The 22,351-nt window shown below is 47.5% G+C and overlaps 1 protein-coding gene across 1 annotated transcript in view; it reads left to right on the forward strand.

Annotated features, from left to right (window-relative positions):
* The window catches only part of SVOP (SV2 related protein), a 59,451-nt gene that overhangs the window by 16,494 nt on the left and 20,606 nt on the right, over positions 1-22,351 (forward strand). The window contains exons 5-8 of the mRNA XM_049619218.1: positions 4,678-4,802; positions 19,164-19,227; positions 21,387-21,512; positions 22,208-22,336. Coding sequence (XP_049475175.1) covers positions 4,678-4,802; positions 19,164-19,227; positions 21,387-21,512; positions 22,208-22,336 — 444 coding nt within the window. The remainder of the gene's footprint in view (positions 1-4,677; positions 4,803-19,163; positions 19,228-21,386; positions 21,513-22,207; positions 22,337-22,351) is intronic.

Genomic DNA, 22,351 nt, shown 5'->3' on the forward strand with positions numbered 1-22,351 from the left:
CTCTCTCTCTCTCTCTCTCTCTCTCTCTCTCTCTCTCTCTCTCTCTCCCCCTCCCCCTCCCCCTCCCCCTCTCCCCCTCCCCCCTCCCCCGCTGGCGCTCACTCTCTCTCTCTCTCTCTCTCTCAACTAAAATGAAAAAAAAAAAAATTCAAAGGCTGTAGGTCCATGCCCTCTATGTCATTTATAGGTAAAGCGGGGAAGGAGGGGCCCCTTTGCCCCGTGACTGTTTTCCCCGTCCTTGTACGTGACTGGAGAACACCACCGGGGGCCGAGTAGACGGTCTTCCGAGGCTGAGCAGTGCTCATGACAATGACATCAGCATGCTCCTTTTGGCGGTTGCAGACCCAGAACCCGAGTGGCAGTAAGACCCTGAGCCTTGGGGCAGCAGCTTGAAGGCTTTGCAGGCTGCAGGTTGTAAACCCGTGAGCCATGAACCAAGTATGGCCTACCCAGGTGTTTCATTAACCTGTAAGATAGGGGACAGGATGTGGAATCGGTTGCCTCTGTTTCAAAAATGTATTTTGCATAAAAATAAGGAGTTGTTTTTGTTTGCTTTTTGTTTTTGTTTTTGTTTTTTTTGCTAATTGGGCGATCTGGCAGCCCAGGGTCCACATTTCATGATGGCCACTTTGGGCTAGAGCTGAGTAGAGGCCGACAAGACAGGTCAAGGTCTCTTGCATTCACTCGGACCCACCTGTCCTTGCTGCATGATACTGTCACATATGTTCTTGGTCAGAGGCAATGGGAACCGTCAAAGGCCCAGGAGGAGGGGAGGGGCTCATTGGAAATACAACCTGGCATTGGGGGTTGGAAACCCTGACTCCAGTTTTGACTCTGCTGACCTTGGACAAATCGCTAGACTACTTTGACCCTCCCTGCGCTGGTTTGTAAAGTGGGAGTGGAAACAGCAGCCTCTTTCCACCGGCTGCCCGCGAGGACCCGGTGTTACGACGTGACAATGAATTGCAAAATGCAAATCCAAGTTCTGTGAAGTCAGAGACTCTGACTGCCACGTTCCCTGTAGCCTGGGACAAAGGCCCATGTTTAGCAAACAGCAGGCACTCAATATATGCATGGCAAAGGGATGAATGAATGAATGAATGAATGAATAACAGTATCTTGACTGCCAGGCATGTGACAGGTGCTCCATATATGCATACTGAACAAATGAATGAATGAATGATGCATAACAGTACCTTTAGTTCTGGGCACACAGCAGGTGCCCATTACATGTATATTGAATGAATGAATGAATGAATGAATGATATATAGCATTATCTCTAGTGTCTGGCATACAGCAGGCGCTTGATATACGCTTTTTGTTGAGTGAATAATTGAATGAGCCAGCTAACGGATGAGTAATGTCTATACTTCTATCTGTAGAGCTTGGCATACAAGGGATGCTCAGTAAGTGAGTATGGAAGGAAGAAAAGGAGAGAGAAGAGGGAGACGAAGGAGCCAACAATCCGAAAGGCGGGACACATGTTAGGCAGAATGACAAGTGAGGTTAATGAAAAGCTCAAAGGCCCGGAGACGTTTCTGCAGAGTCCCTAGCAGTGCTCGTGCCTTTGCAGTAGCCCTGACGGTATTCACGAAGGGTTGCTGAGCCCTCATTTCCTGGCCAGCTGGAAAGTCCTGGCGTCAGCGGGCCAGTGCAGAGCCAGCTGCAAGTGTGCTGTGACCCCACAGGACAGGTCAGCATGCAGGTCTTTGCTGCCTAGCATGGGGTCCCACGGTGACCCCAGCGGGATAACGCAGCTCCCAGGTCGTCCCTAGAGGGAGGCTTAGCTTGCAGGTGCCAGCCTGGGTGCCCTTTTCTCTTACCCTCTCCTCTTCTCCTGCTGTTTTCCTTCTTTCCTTTCATTTTCTCTGCTGCTAATGATACCCTGTTTCTGATTCAAGATGGCTTGGGTTCCAAGGAAGCAAACCCCTCTTAAATTAGCTTAAGCCAAAAGAAAGGAAGTAAGCATATGTGTGGCAGGTACCGATTTCATAGTCATGGGTTTTAGGGGAGCAGAAATGGGGCTTTATTGTTGCAATAGATCCAGAGCTCCCTAGGCTTTCCTAATTCCTATCCCACCTGTTTTGGTATGCACTTAATAGCGTTCTTTATTAGCAACTTTGTTTAAAAAAAAAACACCTCAAATGCATGTTTTTGGAAAAGGAAACTTTATAGAGAGTCTTAAATAGGAAATTTAAGTAGGCATAAATAGGAAATATCTGCAAACATGATTACAGTGAAGGGGCGCCTGGGTGGCTCAGTCCGTGAAGCCTCTGACTTCGGCTCAGGTCATGATCTCATAGTTCGGGAGTTCGAGCCCCGTGTTGGGCTCTGTGCTGACAGCTTGAAGCCTGCTTCAGATTCTGTCTCCTTCTCTCTCTGCCCCTCCCCTGCTTGTGCTGTGTCTCTCTTTGTGTCTCAAAAATAAATAAACATTAAAAAAATTAAAAATAAATGAATAAATAAATAAGTAAATAATACAATACAATGAAAAAAAAATCCAATGTTACTAAATTCTAGTCAGTTCTGGTAGCCCCCCGCCCCAGTCTGTTAAAAAGAGATTGGCAGGTGTTTAAAAAGGTGTTAAAGACAGACTAACACCACGTGGATACTGTCTCTTGGACATAATCAGAAGAATAACGATGGAAACAAAAAGAAATCGCTTTCTTGCATAATCAGAAGAATAACGATGGAAACAAAAAGAAATCGCTTTCTTGCAAGGTAATGCAAGTTATTTAAAATATTCACCCACCGCTGAAAATCATTTTCCGAGAGACTGGAAATCATCTGGCAGACCTCCAGATTTCTCCTTTTAATCAGTTTTAATTTTTTTTTTAAGTTTATTTATTTAAGTAATCTCTACATCCAGCACAGGGCTCGAACTCACAACCCCAAGATCAAGAGTCTCATGCCCTTCCGACTGAGCCAGCCAGGCACCCCTGTCCATTTTAATTTTAAAGCTAAAACCACTGTGCTTCACGCTTCCCCCAGGGGAACAGGAGCGTGAACTCAAACCTGGGTCTGGGAGAAGTGCTACAGAAAGAGACCTGCCGGGACCCCATGTTGCAGGTCTAAAATCCACGTAAAATTCGCATTCGACTCCACAACGCCTTCGGTGTTGGTGTGATATAAAAATCCTATTTTAGGGGCACCTGGGTGGCTCAGTAGGTTAAGCGCCTTTGGCTCAGGTCACGATCTCACGTTCTTGAGTTCGAGCCCCACGTGGGGCTCTGCACTGACAGCGTGGAACCTGCTTGGGATTCTCTCTCCCCCTCTCTGTGCCCCTCCCTCACTTTCTCTCTTCCTCTCCCTCTCTCTCTCTCTCTCTCTCTCTCTCTCTCTTTCTCTCAAAAATAAATAAATAAATATTTTAAAATAATTAAAATCCCATTTTAAATTGGATTCATCCTTAATTTTTTCTCAGTCTCTAAGAGTAACATTCCCAGCAGATGCACTGTTTGTCTTACAGCATTGTGCGCCTAGGTGGTTCTCAACCCCATCAAATACAATGTCCCCTTTACTCAGAAAGTGTTATAGGGGCACCTGGGTGGCTCAGTTGATTCTGAGGCTGTTCATGAGTTCTAGCCTCACATTGGGATTGCTGCTGTCGGTGCAGATCCTGCTTCAGAACCTCTGTCCCCCTCTCTCTCTGCCTCTCCCCCTCTCTCTCTCAAAAATAAACATTTAAGAAACTTTTAATAAAAAAAGAAAATGTTATAAAAACTTTTAATAATGCCCCTTAATTATCCAGAAATAATTTCAGAAATAAAATAGCCACTCACATAATCTTGAAAAAGAAATCGTGTATAAAAATATTAAAAGATAAAAGAAATCAGGTATAATTCCCCAGCTGCGATAGGAGAGAGAATTTGTTTAAAGGCAGCAAGTAATTAAATCGGATTTATTGTCACAATGGAAAGGTGCACGTACGACTGCCTAGGTAATAAACGGAAGTGGTTAACATTTGTCCCTGGTTATAAATAAGCTTGTGTGTAATTGAATTTTGTTGCTGCTTTTCTCTTTATATTTGACATTTTGAAATAGGTTTAGATGGGTCTATTCATAGATACACATAGAAACCCAGTGAATGCAGACGGATACTGAAGTGTTCTCTCAGTGACTCAAATACCATATGGAGCGTTGCCACGGACAACTCGGCTTTCTGAAATGATGAACAATTGTGTAAAGTTCCAGATACAGCCACGTACCGACTTCCTTTGATTTACCTAGAAGCCTCGTTCCTGCAAAATTAAGTGTGTGTGCAAACTCTGTCCTCCCCCCCCCCCCATCTTATTTATATATAAATTACAGTGACGGTCAAGGTGAAGATAATGGTAGTTTTCACCTGCGTGACGGTCAGGTCGAAAGTTCAGCTTGGGACGGTGCAGGATACAGGACCGGAGTCACGGAGTCTCAGGCACGGGGGGGACATCTAACGTCTCAGGGCCGTGTACATCAAATGCCGATCATTGAGACAACCAAGAATGCCCCACAGTTTCCCCACACATGCCCCCCCCCCCAGGGGTTGGCCCCATCGCACAGAGAACCCCTTGGATCTCCCCGGTTGTGTGGGTTACCCTTTAGCATGACGTCATTGATGGCTTTTAACATGCTCCGGGCCGCGTGACCTGGAGGTACGGAGCAGCCCTGTGACTTGGTGTCTTTCTTCCCCACAGGGGCTGAAGATCAGCGTGCTCTGGACCCTGTACTACGGCGTCCTCAGTGCTTTCGCCCCCGTGTACAGCTGGATCCTGGTGCTCCGGGGCCTGGTGGGCTTCGGGATCGGAGGGGTCCCCCAGTCGTAAGTAAATACCCAGCTCTGGCCAGGCAGCCAGGCAGCCAGGCAGCCAGTCAACTACGTTCATGGCCTCAGAGGGGTGCAGAGATGGCACACTAGGGCTTCTGTCAAGGAGGCATGACGTAGCCAGAGAATTACCATCATTAGTATGGTGATGATTGACAATGTAAAAGCAACACACGAGGGGCGCCTGGCTGGCTCAGTTGCTGGGCCGCGAGACTCTTGATCTCGGGGTTGTAAGTTTGAGCCGCGCACTGGGTGTAGCGGGTACTTAAAAATAAGATTAAAAAAAAAAAAAAACAAAGAAGAACACGGCAGCGGGAAAGTCGTAAATGTGAAATAATAGTAAAAACAAGAGATCTAGCATTGCTTGGGCATTTCTCTTGGACGCATCACAACAGCCCCAGGAGAGGTATGCTATCAAGTGATTGCAGCCTCCGTTTTTATAGTTGAAACTAAGACTTGGGGTGAAACCATTTGCCCAAGTCATGTGGCGCGTGGTGGAGCTAAGACCCCGAGTCCGTCTGCCTACACCGCCCACGCTCTTAACCATCATGCGTGAGGCCCCCTTCCGCGCTTCCAACCGAAGCACGAGGTGGGGAGCTGGGCCTAACCGTGTGTGAATCGAGTGTTGTTTGGTTGGTGCTGTGGTTAAGGTACTGAGAGTAGTCACAGTTGTAGGAAAAAGTCCCTCTCCCCTGGGAGATTGGCAGACGATGGCCTGTGGGCTACATCTGACCTGCCGACTGCTTTTATAAATAAAGTGTTATTGGGACACAGCCACACCCATCATTTGCATATCACCTGTGCCCAGTTTCCCGTACAGCAACCAAGTTGAGTTATCTCCGCAGAGACCGTATTTGTTATCTGACCCTTTATAGACAATGTACGTTGACCCCAACCTAAACGATGATAATGGCCAAAATTTACTGTTTACTAAGTGGCAGGTGCTATTCTAAATGGTTTACCATATTATCTCATTTAATTCCGTCAAATCGCTTGGGTAAATTCTATTATTTTTTGTTTTTTTATTTATTTTGAGAGAGAGAGCTCAAGCATGCATGCACACACACTAGTAGGGAAGGGGCAGAGAGAGAGGGAGAGAGAGAATCTTTGTGTTTTTAAAATTTTTTAATGTTTTATCTATTTTTGAGAGAGAGAGACAGAGCACGAGTGGGGGAGGGACAAAGAGAGAGAAAGGGAGACAGAGAATCGGAAGCAGGCTCCAGACTCCGAGCTGTCAGCACAGAGCCTGACGCGGGGTTCAAACTCACGGACCGTGAGATCATGACCTGAGCCGAAGTCGGACCCAACCAACTGAGCCACCCAGGCGCCCCGGGAGAGAATCTTAAGCAGCGCAGAGCCTGACGCGGGGCTCGATCCCACAAACCGTGAGATCATGACCTGAGCCGACATCAAGAGTGAGTGGCTCAACCGACTGAGCTGCCCAGGCACCCTGGTGAATTGTATTATTCATCCCATTTTACAGATTTTTACAGATTTTACTGAACCAAAGAGAGGTAGAGTGATTTACCCCAGGTGACACAGGCAGGAAGAGGCAGAGCCAGAGTCTGAACTCAGTTCCTCTAACTCCAGAGCCTGGGCTCTAACCATTGCATTGTACTGCCTTTCGATTAAGGATGCAACCATAAAAGCCTCTTAAATACAGAGAACAAACTGAGGGTTGCTGGAGGGACAGTGGGGAGAGGGATGGGTTAAATGGGTGATGGGCATTAAGGAGGGCACTTTTTGGGTTGAGCACTGGGTGTTGTATGTAAGTGATGAATCATTGGGTTGTACTTGTGAAACCAAGGCTACACTGTATGTTAACTAACTTGAATTTAAATTAAAAAAAATATATATTTTTTTGAAAGACCCAGAGGCAGATTGGGGAAGATACAGGATATTTCATAGGAAAGGGTCTGAAGGAAAAGAGGAACCCGTACCTGAGAGTCTGAGAAAGGCTAATTCCTTGGAAGGCCCATTCTGGTTAGCAAGTTGGGGTGAGATATGTAAGAATTGAAAGCTGCAGTTGGACAGGTAGACCAGGGCAAGTTTGCTAAAAGTCTTGAATGCCAGGCCAAAGGGCTTGTCTACAGGCAGTGGGGAGCCACTGAGAGTTCTTGAGCAGGGGGGGCACTTTGGAAATGTTAATCTGGCAATGGTGGGTAGGATGGGTTGGAGGTAAAGAATGATAATTCCTGTTGCAATAACTTAGGGAAATTTCACACAAGGACCAGTTCATTCCATTCATTCAACCAATATTTCTTGAGCACCTACTATGGCACCGGCCTGTACTAGATGCTGGGGATACAGCAGTGAGAGAGACAGACACGGTCCCTGTTACAAGTGGGGATCCCGGGGAACAGAATGTGAGATGGAGAGTAGTGTGCACATGGTTACTGAGACCAGCACCTGCAGGGGAGTGAGAAAACAGTGAGTGAGCAGAGGGAGGAGTTGAGTACAGCTGATCCTGCAGGAGTTCCAGAGCCAGGGTGGCTCCTTAGAGTTTCCCAGATTGAGGCTGGACCTCTGCCCCCTCATATCAGCTACGTTGGACGCGGGCTGCTCTCAAGGAGGGAGCACGATCTTGGGCAAGGCAGCTACTTTGGGCTAAGGCAATTCCTGCAAGGGACTCAATTCTGAGCTCTTAGCAGGTAACATTTCTGGTCATTCCAGGGGATTGTGTGTGGCAGTCCCGAAGGGGGAGCCTAGGTGGTCACATCACAGCACCCACGACAGTCCACCCCTTGCACCTGTTAGATCCACTTGCTGCATATAATTTCACCCCATCTGGGAACAGCTTCTCCAGGATTCTGGTTTGTCTTTGCCCTGAAAAGACCATGTCCCATGGCTGGTGGGACAATCTACAGTCATCTGCTATCACTGCTGGCCTCACAGCTCCAACTGAGGCCAAGTGTCTCCCTCTCCCGCTACTCGTTGCGGGTTCCCCTCGCCTTGGGCCAGCACTTCTGCTGATCGAGATGGTTTCCCTGGCAGAGTGGTCCAGACCCTATGCCTGAGTCACCATGCCCGACCCAGGCCGTAGCTGCTGCCTGTCCATTTAATATCAAAATCGGGCTGGGGATTACCAAGAGATGTCCCCTGTATCGCCTGGGTGCCCCATCAGATAAGAGTAGCCATACCACCTCCCGATGCCCCATTGCTCAGGCAGAATGCTGACTCTCTTTCTTGACACAAGGAATCCAAAGTTACTAGGTGGCAGGCATTGCTTAAAGTCTGACGGGGTTCTTGTGGTGTCCCCCAGTGGGTGAAGCATGCCCTCTCTGGGAACCAGGACCTCTAAACCCACAGGTAGGGGAAGTAAAAATTCCTCCTTCAACCCTTTGAATTCAGAACGATGTATCCGTTCTGCATAGCACCATGCAATGGGCATTGATTTAAGGTTGTGTTGTGTCCTGGAAGACAGTAACCTATCCTCACCGGGCATCATCTCCAAGCCGATGCCTCCGTGGCACCTTCAAGAGGCTCTTCCATCCCTCTCTCAGGCCAGCAGCTTCAAGGTGACACAAGATCTGACAGGACCCGTGGATTCCACGGTCACGTACCTGCTGCTACATCTTCTTTGATATGTATCAGCTTCCTAGGTCTCAAGCACTATTACGTGGGATTCTGTGTCAATGAGTCAAATACCCTGAAAGCCCTCAGATAATGGTGCTGGCAGGAGAGGCAAGTCAATACCCAGAATATGTGCCAGTTCCAGTCAGGACGAGTCACTGCTCCTTCCAAAATGGGAGATGTCTATTATAACTAACTTTTATATTGTGACATGGGATGTGACATGGGATTCCACCCTGGGGGCTCTGCGTTGGTCTCTCCTGCTGGCTGACTGGCTCTTCAGCTGCAAAACTAGCAAGATTGGCTTTGGTGTGTGAGGGTGTGGCCATTGCCTCTGGTGGGTTAACAGTTCACTGGTTGACTCCTTGGGCCCGTTGAGTATCACGATGGGGGACGGCTGGGAGAGGGGCTCTAGAAGGGTCGTGCTAACACTGAAGTAGAACGGCTTAGGTCCTGGTCACCAGATTCGCATCCTGACTCTGCTGTGATAGCCGTGTGCCCCTAGGCAAGTCACTAGACCTTTCTACGCCTCAACTTTTTCGTCTCTCAGATGAGGACAATAGCATACCTACCTCATGGGGGTCACTTAGAATATTAAATGACAACACATGTGAAGTGCCCGGGACAGTGCCCAGCAGAGCACTTAGTGAATGTCAGCATGTGTCTGGTCTGCCAAAGACTTTGGTGAGAAGCTCAGGTGTCAGCGTGATGGATGTTGGGCTCACTGGGTACTTATGGGAAGAATAAATGGGGACAGAAGATGTGCCCACATGGGATTTAGCCTGGGAGCTAATCCTGAGACTCTTTCTGCCACTTAGTGGCTGGAAGGGCAGTGAGTGGCTCTCAGTTCTCAGCCCTTCCCTCCCTATTCATTATTGATCCCTCCAGGGCTCTGCAGAGTAGGCATTTGACATACACTCCTGGACCTCGGATGGGTTTAAAAGCCACTAGAGCTTGAGGCAGAAACCATTAAGCCAAGCCCATAAATCTGGGCTGGCAGGGGCTTGTGGCCGATGTCCTCCACGTCTGGACCAACTCCAGGACTTTCTGCGGACGAAGCCACTGCCCCATTCATGAGCCATTCATTGACTAAGGAACAGTTTTCCCCCAGTGGCTGGAAGGAACGCACTCACACAGGTACACATTCAATTCCTTTCTCAGGGATGCTCGGGTAGATGATGGCAGAACCAGTCTCCAAATGGCTACCCGGACTTTCTTCCCATCAGAGGGGAGGGAAAGGAGCTAAGTATTCAGAACGTGGTTCTTGTTTGGAATGGTGGGATGAGAGGCGCCATTTTTCTCCTTCTCCTTCTCCACATTTTCTGGAAGTGTCATAAAAGGCGTGAGAAATAGAATAGATCCTTAACAGTGCTGGAAAGCAAGAAAAGGGTGCCATCAGCCGACCAGACATTTTGAGGAGCCTCTGGAAGACTGTAGGCAGACAGGATTCCAATGGCAGAGTAACTAGCAGAGAGAAAAATCACCTCCTAAAAATGCAAAGGGGAGAGATCTTCAGGGAGAGAGGACAGGACACCAGGGGATAAAATTAAGGACACAGAGCAGCTGGGCCTTTACCCCTTATTACCCTTATGTCGTGCGGGTCCTCAGATGGCCTGGCTGCTCCCGACCCCCACCCCCCAAATGTCACGCCTCCCGTTTAGCTATTCATTTACTTAATGCGACCACAGCCCTTCTGTTTGTTTCTTGGGCTATGACTCCTTCCCAAGCTCCAGACCATGTGCTTTTGCTCCACATCACCATTTTAAAACTCACAGAACTTCAAAGCATAGATATTGTTATCCCCATTGTGCAGATAAGAAAACTAGGGCTTTAAAAAAACTGAGTAACATGGGGCACCTGGGTGGCTCAGTTAAGCATCCAACTCTGGATTTAGGCTCAGGTCATGATCTCACGGTTTGTGAGCCCCAGCCCCACGTTGGGCTCTGTGCAAACGGCCCGGAGCCTGCTTGGGATTCTCTGTCTCTCTGCTCCTCTCCTGCACGCTGGCTCTCTCTCTCTCTCTCTCTCTCTCTCTCTCTCTCGAAATAAATAAGTAAAACTTTAAAAGATGATAAAGTAACCTGCCCAAGGTCACATAGCTAACAAATGGCAGGGCTCGTATTTAAACATCCCTTTTGACACTGCGAATATATTCTCTTAAATACTCCACTCCATGGCTCTTTGGGACGTGAGGGGAGCAAAGAAAAAACAGAAACAAAATGACAGAAGAAATAGTCACCCAAGAGAGCCATTGGCTTCCCAGCACCTTGGCTCTATCCATTTACATAAAAACAATCATGCCTTAATTATGCGATGCTCTTAACTAGTTCTAAAAATGTCTCCCTTAAGTTCATTATTTGGAAACACTTAGTTGAAGATTTTTTTCTTAGTTGAAGATTATTTTCAGTGTTCATTTATTTATTTGGAGAGAGAGAGAAAGAGCAAGCAAGTGCAAGCAGGGAAGGGACAGAGAGAGAGAGAGAGAGAGAGGGAGAGAGAGAATCCCAAGCAGGCACCCGACTCAGGGCTCGATCCCACGAACCGTGAGGTCATGACCGGAGCCAAAATCAAGAGTCAGATGCTTCATCACCTGGGCCACCCAGGCGCCCCCTCGTTGAAGATATTTTTATGTAATTCAGTGTAACTCAGAGTTTCCCATCGCTTAGGCTTTGCACCACCTCGCAAAACAAATCGGTAAGATTTTGCTGTGTAATTTTTAAAAATTCAACAAGCAGAAGTCCCTACAACGAATTATCAGTGTAAACACAAATGATATTATTTGAGACTAAAAATTGTTTTTCTTTCGGTTTTAGTGAGGTAAATTGGCATCCAGCACTATATATATATTCAAGGCTTACAGTATAATGCCTTGACTTACATATCTTGCAAAATGATCACCTCAATACGTTTAATTAACATCCATCATCTTATCTGCAGACTATATTATTAATAAAGAGCCCATCCCTCTGCCCTGATGTGTATTTTTTATATGCTTCCTTCTTCTTTCTATTTTTATAATTAAAAAATTAATGTTTATTTATTTTGAGAGACAGTGTGAGCGAGGGAACGGCAGAGAGAGAGGGAGAGAGAGAATCCCAAGCAGGTGCCCCACTGTCAGCACAGAGCTGGAAAAAGTACTCCGTCTCACAAACCACGAGATCATGACCTGAGCCAAAATCAAGAGTCAGATGCTTAATCTACCGAGCTACCCAGGAGCCCCTAATTTGTTTTAAATTTTAGTCCCCAACCTGGGGCTTGAACTCACAACTCCAAGATTAAGAGTCACATGCTGTACCGACTGAGCCAGCCAGGCTCCCCCTCTCTCTTTTTCTTCTTTCTTTTATTCCTTCCCCCAAAGTAGGCATTTATGTTGGTCCTTGGAGATAATGTTACTGTTGTAACATTAATAACGACAATGATGATGGGACGCCTGCGTGGCTCAGTCGGTTGAGCGTCCGACTTCGCCTCAGGTCCTGATCTCGCAGTTTGTGAGTTCGAGCCCCGCGTCAGGCTCTGTGCTGACAGCTCAGAGCCTGGAGCCTGCTTCGGATTCTGTGTCTCTCCCTCTCTCTGCTCCTCCCCTGCTTGCACTCTGTCTCCCTCCCTGTCCCTCTCTGCTGCTCTCTTTCTCTCAAAAATAAACATTTAAAAAACATCTTTTTAAATGATAATGATGATCATAGTAATGTCCACTGAGTGTTTACCAAGGGCAAGGGACAGATGAGAAAACAGGCTTGGAGATCGAGATCACAAGTGACATGTTTAAGGCTAAATGGCTATTGAGGGGAGTATGAAGTTACTTCTTGCTTTGTAACAGACCACCCCAACATTTGTGGCCTAACGACAGTTTACTGAGCTCAGGGTTCTGCAGCTGGGCAGTTGGGTTGTTCAGGGCTCGGCGGGGCTCCCTCATGCGTCTCTAGTCAACTGGTGAATTGGATGGGGGCTGGCCGGGCTAGCATGGCCACAGCTGATGCATCGATGCTCCACAAGCCTCCCAAACTCCGGCTGGCCAGCCCAGGCACCTGGTCACGTGGTCACGTGGCACCTGGGTAGGGGTCCGAGCGAGGATGCAAAAGCCGTAAAGCGTCTTGAGGCCCAAGGCACAATATCACTTCTGCAACGTTCTATTGATCAAGAGCGAGTCTCAACGCCCAGATTCAAGGGATGAGGAAACAGACTTTGCATGGAGGTGATCTGCAAGGGAGCAAGACACAGGGAGGGAAAGGGGGGGGGGGGGGGGGGGGGGCGCCTTGTGCAAACCATCTGCCGCATGGAGAAACTGGGTTCAAATCCAGGCCCATCTAATGCCAAAGCTCTTACATTTCAACAGATACTGTAGAAGGATTCTGAGCTTGTACAGTCAGAAGATGCTGATAAATCATTAATGTCCACTGGGTCCGTGATAGTGATTTGGAGATGATTCTGGAGAGGTAGAACTGGAGGTTCAGAGAAGTTTCTATTCCCTTTAATTAAGACTGGAGGGGGTGCCTGGGGGGCTCAGTCGGTTAAGCGTCCGACTTCGGCTCAGGTCATGATCTCACGGTCCGTGAGTTCGAGCCCCACGTTGAGCTCTGTGCTGACAGCTCGGAGCCTGGAGCCTGCTTCAGATTCTGTGTCTCCCTCTCTCTCTGCCCCTCCCCTCTGCTCATGCTCTGTCTCTCTCTCTCTCAAAAATAAATGTTAAAAAAATTTTTTTTTAAATGATCATTGCCACTAATGGCAAAATACACAGAAAATACATGGGAGAGACAGGCTGGCCCCAGGGTAGAACGTTTATTATTTCCAGCAGAGGGTGCTGTGTTATTTCCGTAGAAATGCCACTTAGGAGAATGAGCTGGACACCTGCCTTAACTGGCACCCTGCTTGTGTGTTAGCTGCTCTTCAAGATTAATACTCCAGGTCGCTGCCCATCTGTTCCACCTTGCAAGGTCTTCAGAAGATTCTTCAGATTCTTGTCTAGGTGGAACTTGCACAAACCCACCCTTAGCACTGCGGTTTCTCTTTAAGACCAAGCAGAAACGGCAAAGGGAGATCACAGGTCCCTTCCTTCCAAGCACGTGATCCAAATGGTAAGTCTCTAACTGCCAAGGGCTATACATTGTGAGGATTTTCGGTGGGAATTTTTTTCACGCCACCGTCAACCGCTTCTTGGCATTGCTGCTTTCACTGCTCGTTCTTTTATTTTTCAGTGTGCTTGTAATAATCCCTACACTTGGGATGGAGGTCAAACAGCTCATTTTCATCATGAACCACTATAAATAATGGCCAAATGGGGAGCACGACAATTACAGGAAAAGAGGTTTCTTGTGGCATACGAGGCAAAGACAAGAAATTGAAAACAATCAGAGCATTAATCAACAGGGTTGCCGCTGTTTAAAAATAATGCAGTAGACCCGCGAATATTAACATGGAAAGGTTTCCCAAATGTCTTATTGAAAGCAGATCCTGACACAGAGAAGCTAGAGCAAATAGTTTGGGAGATTCTGCAACCCATGTCTCCAGATTGTCCCGTTTAAGGGAGAGGGAAACGTCATTTGTTGAGAGTTGCCCCTGGGAAGTTTAAATTCCTTGGCAAACTAGACTCCTAGTCTGCCACCGAGGTTGGCAGAGCAAGCCTTAATAACCAGAGAGGGGCGCCTGGAACAGTCATCTGAGCGTCTGCCTTCGACTCAGGTCATGATCTCACTGCTTGTGGGTTCGAGCCCCGCGTCAGGCTCTGTGCTGACAGCTCAGAGCCTGGAGCCCGCTTCGGATTCTGTCTCCGTCTCTCTGCCCCTCCCCTGCTCATGCTCTGTCTCTCTCTCTCTCTCACGTATAAAATAAAACATGAAAAAAATTTTTTTTAAATAACCAAAGAAAGCACTCAGGATAGAGTTGCAGGAAGTGGCAGGTGGAAAAGTGTATTGACAAGGAAGTTGGAAAAGTCGGGCATTTGTATGGGTTGAACTTGGACAGTAGGCTGCATGTGGGAAGGAAGGAAGGAGGGAGGAAGAAGGAAGGAAGGGGAGAAAGGAAGTAGGGAGGACAGAAAGGAAGGACAGGAGGAAGGGGGGAAGAGGGAAGGAAAGGAAGGGAAGGAAAAAAGATAACATTGCTTGCATTTATTTATTTAGCTAGAGAAGGGGCTGGAAGTTTGCAAAGCAGGCTCCCGGTAGTTATGGCTTTGGGGGGAATGGAAGGGAAGTAGGGGCAGTGGGGAAGAGGAAGAGGCATCATATACTCTGTATATTTGTGTATTGCTAACTTGTCTTAAACGAAAATGCATTCGTGAGGTGCTGCTGCTTCAGCTAAAAAAATGTAAAAAGAAATAAAAAGACTGTGTGCTTATAGCTTCATGATAAGAAGAAATCCTTGACATCGAAGGACAGGAATAGCTCTGCCCCCTGGAACACGCCACGGCACAGTTTCGCAGTTAGTTGTTGAGCTTTCCTGTGACGGAGGAAAGGTGAACATGCTTCCCGCTTTATTAGTAGTATTTATTATTATTATTATTGATTTTTTTTTTTTTGAATAATGTAAGCACACCGTGCGGAGAAGAGCATAAGGTGTCAAAGAAATCATCCATGGTAACCGCTGTGACCTCTGGAACCACTATAATCTGGGTCCCCATTCTCAGAGCTGAGTTAAATGAGATTCCTGATGGTTTTTGCTGAGCGAGGTACCTGTGGGCATATACACTGGAATGAGTTGGGGGGGGACCACTCTGGCAATATATATCAAAAGCCTTCAAAATACGCATAGGCTTTGACACAAATTCTATTTAGCAGGGGCCTAGCCTAAGGAAACCACGTGCAGACCAAAATGTCTTCAGCCTGACGTCGTTCACTGAAGTGTTGTTTATCGTCGTGAAACCATCCAAATGAGGAAGTGGTTGGTGGGCTAGAAGCTATAGACAGATGTGGGTGAGAATTTTGGCTCTCCTACTTACTGACTTACTAGCTGCGTGATCCTGGTCAACTAACAATTTATCTAACGTAGATAGACCTAGAGATGAAAATGAGAGTCAAAAGTACACACACCCAGGGACAGCCAGGTGGCTCGGTTGGTTAAGCTGCCGACTCTTGATTTCGGCTCAGGTCATGGTCTCACGCTTTGTGGGCTCGAGCCCCGCATCAGGCTCTGCGCTGGCAGTGTGGAACCTGCTTGCGATTTTCTCTCTTTCCCTCTCTCTCTGCCCCTCCCTGCCTCTCTCTCTCTCTCTCAAAATAAATAAATAAACTTTTCGAACTTAAAAAAAAAAATACGTACACACATACAGAGGATTATAATTACCCCATTTATTTGAGATGCTTACTGAGTGAGTTAACCCATGTAAAACATCTAGAAGAATATTTGGCATATAGTAGGTCCTCAATAAAAGGTAGCTATTATTAAGAAAAGTATGGTTCAGGGGCGCCTGGGTGGCTCAGTCGGTTAAGCGACATTGGCTCAGGTCATGATCTCACGGTTGGTGGGTTCGAGCCCCGTGTAGGGCTCTGTGCTGACAGCTCAGAGCCTGGAGCCTGCTTCGGATTCTGTGTCTTTCTCTCTCTCTCTGCCCTTCCCCCATTCACACTCTGTCTCTCTGCATCTCTCAAAAATGAATAAACGTTAAAAAATGTAAAAAAAAAAAAAAAAAAGAAACGTATGGTTCATGCATGTGATGGAATATATGTGTGTAAGAGGGTTTTAAGTGGTATGGTAATGCTATTTATAAATCAATGAAAAGTAAGGTTTAAAATTCTTTTTTTATTTTTTTATTAAAATTTTTTTTAACATTTATTTATTTTTGAGAGACAGAGTGAGACAGAGCACCAGCAGGGATGGGCAGAGAGAGAGGGGGACACAGAATCCGAAGCAGGCTCCAGGCTCTGGCTGTCAGCACAGATCCCTACGTGGGTCTCAAACTCACTGACCACGCGATCATGACCTGAGCTGAAGTCGGATGCTTAACTGACTGAGCCAGCCAGGTGCCCTAGGTTCAAAATTCTTGAGTATGATCTTAGCTAGAGAGAGAGATTGAGAAAGAGGGATAAAGACAGAAGATCAAGACAGAGAGAATATACTAGAATACTTATACTGTGAAATGAACTAGATGACATTGCCTTTTCTTCATACTTTTTTCTAAATAGAGTGTATATACCTGAACTACTAAAGCCCTAACCTTTCCTCTGAGGCTCCTAAGAATTCTTCCTTCTCTGGACAGAGCTATCCTTTTATCATTATCCTGAGAAGGACTTCTACTGGCGATAGAACTGTTCCTAAATCTCAGTGGTATTGCTAAGACCAACTTTCAAAATGTTAGATGTTATGCAGGGAAGGACGTCATTCGTACAAGCAGAGGTTCCGTAGAAGCAGAGGTTAGTCAGAGATTCTTGTGTAAGTGATTTATTTAAGGAATGCTCTCGGAAGCCCGTAAAACCGTGAAAGAGGCAATAATGTTGAAAGGAAGAAGTTAAGCAAAAGTATGGTTTCTGGTGACGTCGAGACTCGGGCTGATCCCACAGGGAACTCAGGAGTGTTCTTTGTTCCACAAGGTCTGTCCTACCTTGAGGCAATGGAACGGGACTTTTGTAAGCACATACCAGTCTGTCCTGGGGAGAAGGGTTGTAACTCCTAGACACTTCTCTGGTGAGGCAGCCACAGTTGCTCCAGAGCAATCCCAGAAGAGGGTTGCAGCATTAGCAGCAGCAGCTGGGAGTTGGACACGAACTAGTAAAGGGGCATCCCAGGAGACCTAGATGGGTCACCAGCATCCATCTGCCTCAAAAGGGTTAATGGAAATGAGCCTCTCTCTCCCAGGCCTCCCTTATGAGGAGCCAGGAGAGTCGCATGACGCTATCTAGTAGCCCCGATGCTTGACTTAGGTGGGAGATGTGGGGAAAGAGAAAGCCTGCTCTTCCTAACAAATGGAAGGCAGCATGGGGAAGTCGTTTAGAAGTTTCCTTCTCTTCCCAGCGTGGCCAGCGGCTGAGGAAGTGGAAGGCAGGGGAAGGGGCACGAATGTAGTAGATGGAGGGGTCGATGCAGTTAGGACGTTCGTTACATTCAGCAAACCAATAAGTTGATTGAGCAAATAAGAAATATATTGAGGAGAATGAGGCTCCTGTGTCTCAATGTCGGAGAAGGGAATTATAGACATGGAAACCCGGGAGGGTTAGAAAGAACCCTAACCTTCTGGTTGGACTGGAATTGAAAGTATCAGTAAGAACTCATTTTTTAAAAATATATATACACAGATAGATATAGAAACATATGGGTGTATGGAGTGCATGTGGACAGAGAGAAATGGAGAGACCAAGATAGATGATAGAGAGAAAGAGAGATCTCTTAGCTGCATCCACTGAGAAGGCCTAGAAGCAACGACAGCCCAGCAGCAATGAGCACACTGACATCAGTATTTGGTTTCTAAATACCGTCTTCTACCAAAAGGAACCAGAACCTCTTAGAAAAATGGCTGACACCGTGGCTGGGACCAGGAAAACACACCATGAGCTTGGACATCTTGTTGTGCCAGAAAGTAAAGAAGAGTTCAAGGAATGATGGAGGCATGTAAAAGAGACATAGGGATTGGTTTAAACGGTCTTCCAATGAGAGGCACCTGGGTGTCTCAATTGGTGAAGCGTCCAGCTTCGGCTCAAGTCATGATCTCATGGTTTGTGGGTTCGAGCCCCACGTTGGGCTCTGTGCTGCTGGCTGAGAGCCTGGAGCCTGCTTTGGATTCTGTGTCTCCCTCTCTCTCTCTGCCCCTCCGTCGCTTGTGCTCTGCGTGTCTCGCGGTCTCAAAAATAAACATTTTTTTAAAAATTAAAAAAAAAAGTCTTCCAACGGTCAGATCTGGGACAGTCTGAGCATCAGAAGAATAATGGTAGTAGTGGGTTACAACCCACTGAATAAAATAGGAATCTACAAGTTCATACTGATTCATTGAATGAATAGATAGATAGATAGATAGATAGATACAGGGGAAAAGGGAAACTCCTCCTTACAGTAGAATATCCATTCTAAATGTAGAAGGAACAATGGAAATTTAAAAAATACCACCTGTTACCATCATAGTAGTGTTGATTCAGGTGGATATCGTCCATGAGTGGGATATCGAAGCTGATGGGTAGAGGTTCTAGGGAGAACAGGATATTGGCATAATCTCTGAATTTTTCCCCACAAAGTAATCCCAGATAGAAAAAGGATAACTTTAGGGTGGAGAAATCTGTCAGACACCATCTTGAGCCAGTGATGAAGGTTAAGGTCACCAGTGATGAGAGGAGTTGACACCATATGGCCCTGATGTGAGGCACTGGAAGGAGCTTAGTATCATTTCTGCGGAGTTCTTGCCAAGAAAACATGGCCTGAGTCTGGTCACAGGGAGACAGCAGATGGACTTAAGAGGAGGAGCATCCTACAGAATGAAAGGCCTGGACTCTTTAAGACTATTCAGGACGTGAATAATAGGGAAAAACCTGAATGATGTTCCAGATTGAAGTTGCCCATTGTCACACTACCCTATTTTCTCCTATATTTGCTGGGTTGTGGGTAGGGCTCCGTGTCAGCAGTTCTGAATTTGAGAATCATGTGGGGAGTGAGTGAATGCAGATGCCAGAACCCCACCCCTGAGAGTCTGTTCCCAAGGGTTTGGGGTGGGGCCTAGGGATCTATGACCTTAGCCGTCATCCTAGGAAATTCCAAAGTAAGTGGTCCACAGACCACCCTCAGAGGAATATTCGCCTAGAAATTCAGAAAGCGGTGGCAGTCCTCTTACTCAGTCCCGACCTTAACTTTCTTCCTGTCTCTCTGCTTTCCCAGGGTGACGCTGTACGCGGAGTTCCTTCCCATGAAGGCCAGAGCTAAGTGTATTTTGCTGATTGAGGTAAGGAGGGTGGTCTGGGTTTCCCAAGAGCGCTCAGTCCCTGAGCAGGAGATTCTCAGGCGTCTTGAGCCACAGGATAAGGAAATGGGAGTTTAAGAGAGCTCTAACAGACTCAGTGTGTGGAGACTTAAATGGGTCAATTATGTCAATTCTGACATGGTCTTTTTGCAATACGGATAAACTCTTCAATTGACAAAAAAAACCCACCAATCAATCTCTTAAAAAAATGGCGGCAGGCAGGTGGTATTTCCTTCTTGGACTTCACGTGGCTTTTATCTGAGAGTTGGTGCCGAGAGTTGGTGCGTAAGGGGACCAAAACTCCTGTCCCCCATCCATATCATCACCCTCCACCCCTGTTTGTATCCAGGCTCACCTGTGTCTTGTGTGAGGGGCCACTTCTGTAGCCTAGAGGCTGCCTTAAAACTCCCTCGGTCCAGGGGCGCCTGGGTGGCTCAGTCGGTTAAGCGTCCGACTTCGGCTCAGGTCACGATCTCGCGGTCCATGAGTTTGAGCCCCGCGTCGGGCTCTGGGCTGATGGCTCAGAGCCTAGAGCCTGCTTCCGATTCTGTGTCTCCCTCTCTCTCTGCCCCTCCCCCGTTCATGCTCTGTCTCTCTCTGTCTCAAAAATAAATAAACGTTAAAAAAAAAAAATTAAAAAAAAAAAAAACAAAACTCCCTCAGTCCAGCTCGTCCCTCTGAGCCTTGTTTCTGCCAAGGTTTTGTGACCCGTTTTCCAATCATGGTTCTGGAAGATCTCAGGGCCAATATGTAGCTGCCCAATGACCCCTCTACCATGCAGGCAGTAGAGTTTATTTGTCCTTTGGGACACTGATGCCCACAGTGACTACTATGATGCCACTCCGACGTCTCTAGTCACCATGACCACGTTGACAATAGTAATCACATTGACGTCACTGCCCAACTTACCACCCAGACTGCATCTACCCCTGATTGATACCCCTGGTAGTCATCTGGTCCACACTGGTATGGATGAACCAGCTATTTAAATATTGAGATGCATTTATGCCAGCAGATCTTGGTCCCTGATTACCCCTCATCGCCTGACACCCTGTCCACTCTTAGGACCCCCTAGAACTTCCCATGATCTAGCATCTGAAGAGTTAACTCCTGGCACAGTCATGGTATATGTGTGTGTGTTGAGAGCGGGGGGTATATGACCAGTGTCGAGTGTCTATCCTGGGTTGGTCCAGTTTGTTAGACATTTTGGCTATCACCCCCGGTTGCCGGCAACAGAAATAGACTGTGGTTAAGTGCAGCCAAAGAGGGTTTAGAAAGGCTCTCGGAGTCCCCCAGAACTGATGGAGAAGCTGAAGGGCCATGTTTGGCAATGGACAATAGTTGTAGGGCCTGAGCAGGAGACAGCATACTCAGGATAGTTTGAAGAGGGTTTGATAAAGGGACTATTTCTAAATAGCCCCAGGCCTGAAGTGCCAGCTGCCAGGCAAAGGCAGGAAGTAATTAGCAGCCCAGAGAGAAAGAGAGACAGAGTTGTGTGTCCAGGGCTGTTGGACAGGTGCTGTGACCTGCTGAGAGATGCAGCCAGCCCATGACCACCATGCAGGGAGGGAGCCAGAGGAATAAATGCCCCCACATCTCTTTCCTTTCTCCCTCCCTCCCTCCCTCCCATGTCCTGTGGGGCTCCCCATTGGCTGTAGCCAGTGGAAAGCCAGAAGACAGCGAGCCTGTGGATGCAGTCCATACAAAAAAAGCGAGGTGGGAAAGGATGACGAGGCAAACAGAAGATAGTCAGCCCTGCAGGGAAGAGGCAGTTGTGATAAAGGATACTAGGGGCCTCTTGGGCGAGAGAGATGGATGTCAGTAGACGAAACCAATATGTCCGTTACCGTATTGACCTCACACGATATTGATGGCATTGATCTCCCTAAACCAGAGCTGCCACATCGTACCCACTCCAGTGGGTACCACGCAAATATGACAGAGTGTGGATGGGCCCCTCAGGAGATGGGCAACATGATGGCCCTGCCCCCAACTATATGAAAAACAGGAAAGACGGCCATTCCGACGTGGCTGACCCCGAGGACCCTCCCCCGTGTCAGTAGCGTTGTCTGCAGTGACCCCGACATTGCTCATGTGTTGGCCACGCTGCTCCCATCGCTGATCCCGTTTTCCCCTGCCAGGTCTTCTGGGCCATCGGGACAGTGTTCGAGGTGATCCTGGCCGTGTTTGTGATGCCCAGCCTGGGCTGGCGCTGGCTGCTCATCCTCTCGGCCGTCCCGTTGCTTCTCTTTGCGGTTCTGTGTTTTGTAGGTATCCTTTAAGAGATGTCAACCTTTATGGGGCACCTGGGCGGCGGCTCAGTCGGTTAAGCATCCAACTTTAGGTCATCATCTCACGGTTTGTGGGTTCTAGCCCCGCATGGCGTTCTGAGATGTTTGGGATTCTCTCTGTCTCTCCCACTTCCTCCCTCGTCCCTAAATGCTCTTCTTCTGTCTCTGTCTCAAAATAAATAATAAAAAAAAAAAGATCTCAACCTTGGCCACTTGGCTTTCTGCTGTTCAGCCGTTCACTGTGTTTCAGTGGGGAGGAGGTAAAGGAGGACACTGTCCTGCAGAGGTTCTTTGTAAGATGATGTTTTTGGAACTCTGCCAGCCGCACCAATTAATAATAATAATAGCAACAGAAACAACAATCATTGCATGAACCCATTCCAGGTATCGTGCTAAGCACTTTGTCTCGATTCTCTCACTTAACCCTCTCGGCAACCTTTACGAGGTGGGATCTATCGTTATCCCCATTTTGTGGATGAGGAAATGGAGGCACAGAGAGGTCAAGTAATTACTCAGGGTCCCACAACCAGGATAATCAATGACAGAGCCAGGATTTGAAGCTAGCCCTCTGGCTCCAGAGCCCTAAGCTTAAAGACTCCACACCCCGCTGAGATATGTGGCTGGGACCCCGTGTTCTGTTCCACCCTAATCTGCCACGCCTGTCCCCACAGTGGCTGCCAGAGAGCGCAAGGTATGATGTGCTGTCCGGGAATCAGGAGAAGGCCATCGCCACCTTAAAGAGGATAGCGACAGAAAACGGAGCCCCCATGCCGCTGGGGAAACTCATCATCTCCAGACAGGTCGGTGCCTGGCCC

This window comes from Panthera uncia (genome assembly GCF_023721935.1).
Source record: "Panthera uncia isolate 11264 chromosome D3 unlocalized genomic scaffold, Puncia_PCG_1.0 HiC_scaffold_8, whole genome shotgun sequence".
In the NCBI taxonomy this organism is placed as follows: domain Eukaryota; kingdom Metazoa; phylum Chordata; class Mammalia; order Carnivora; family Felidae; genus Panthera; species Panthera uncia.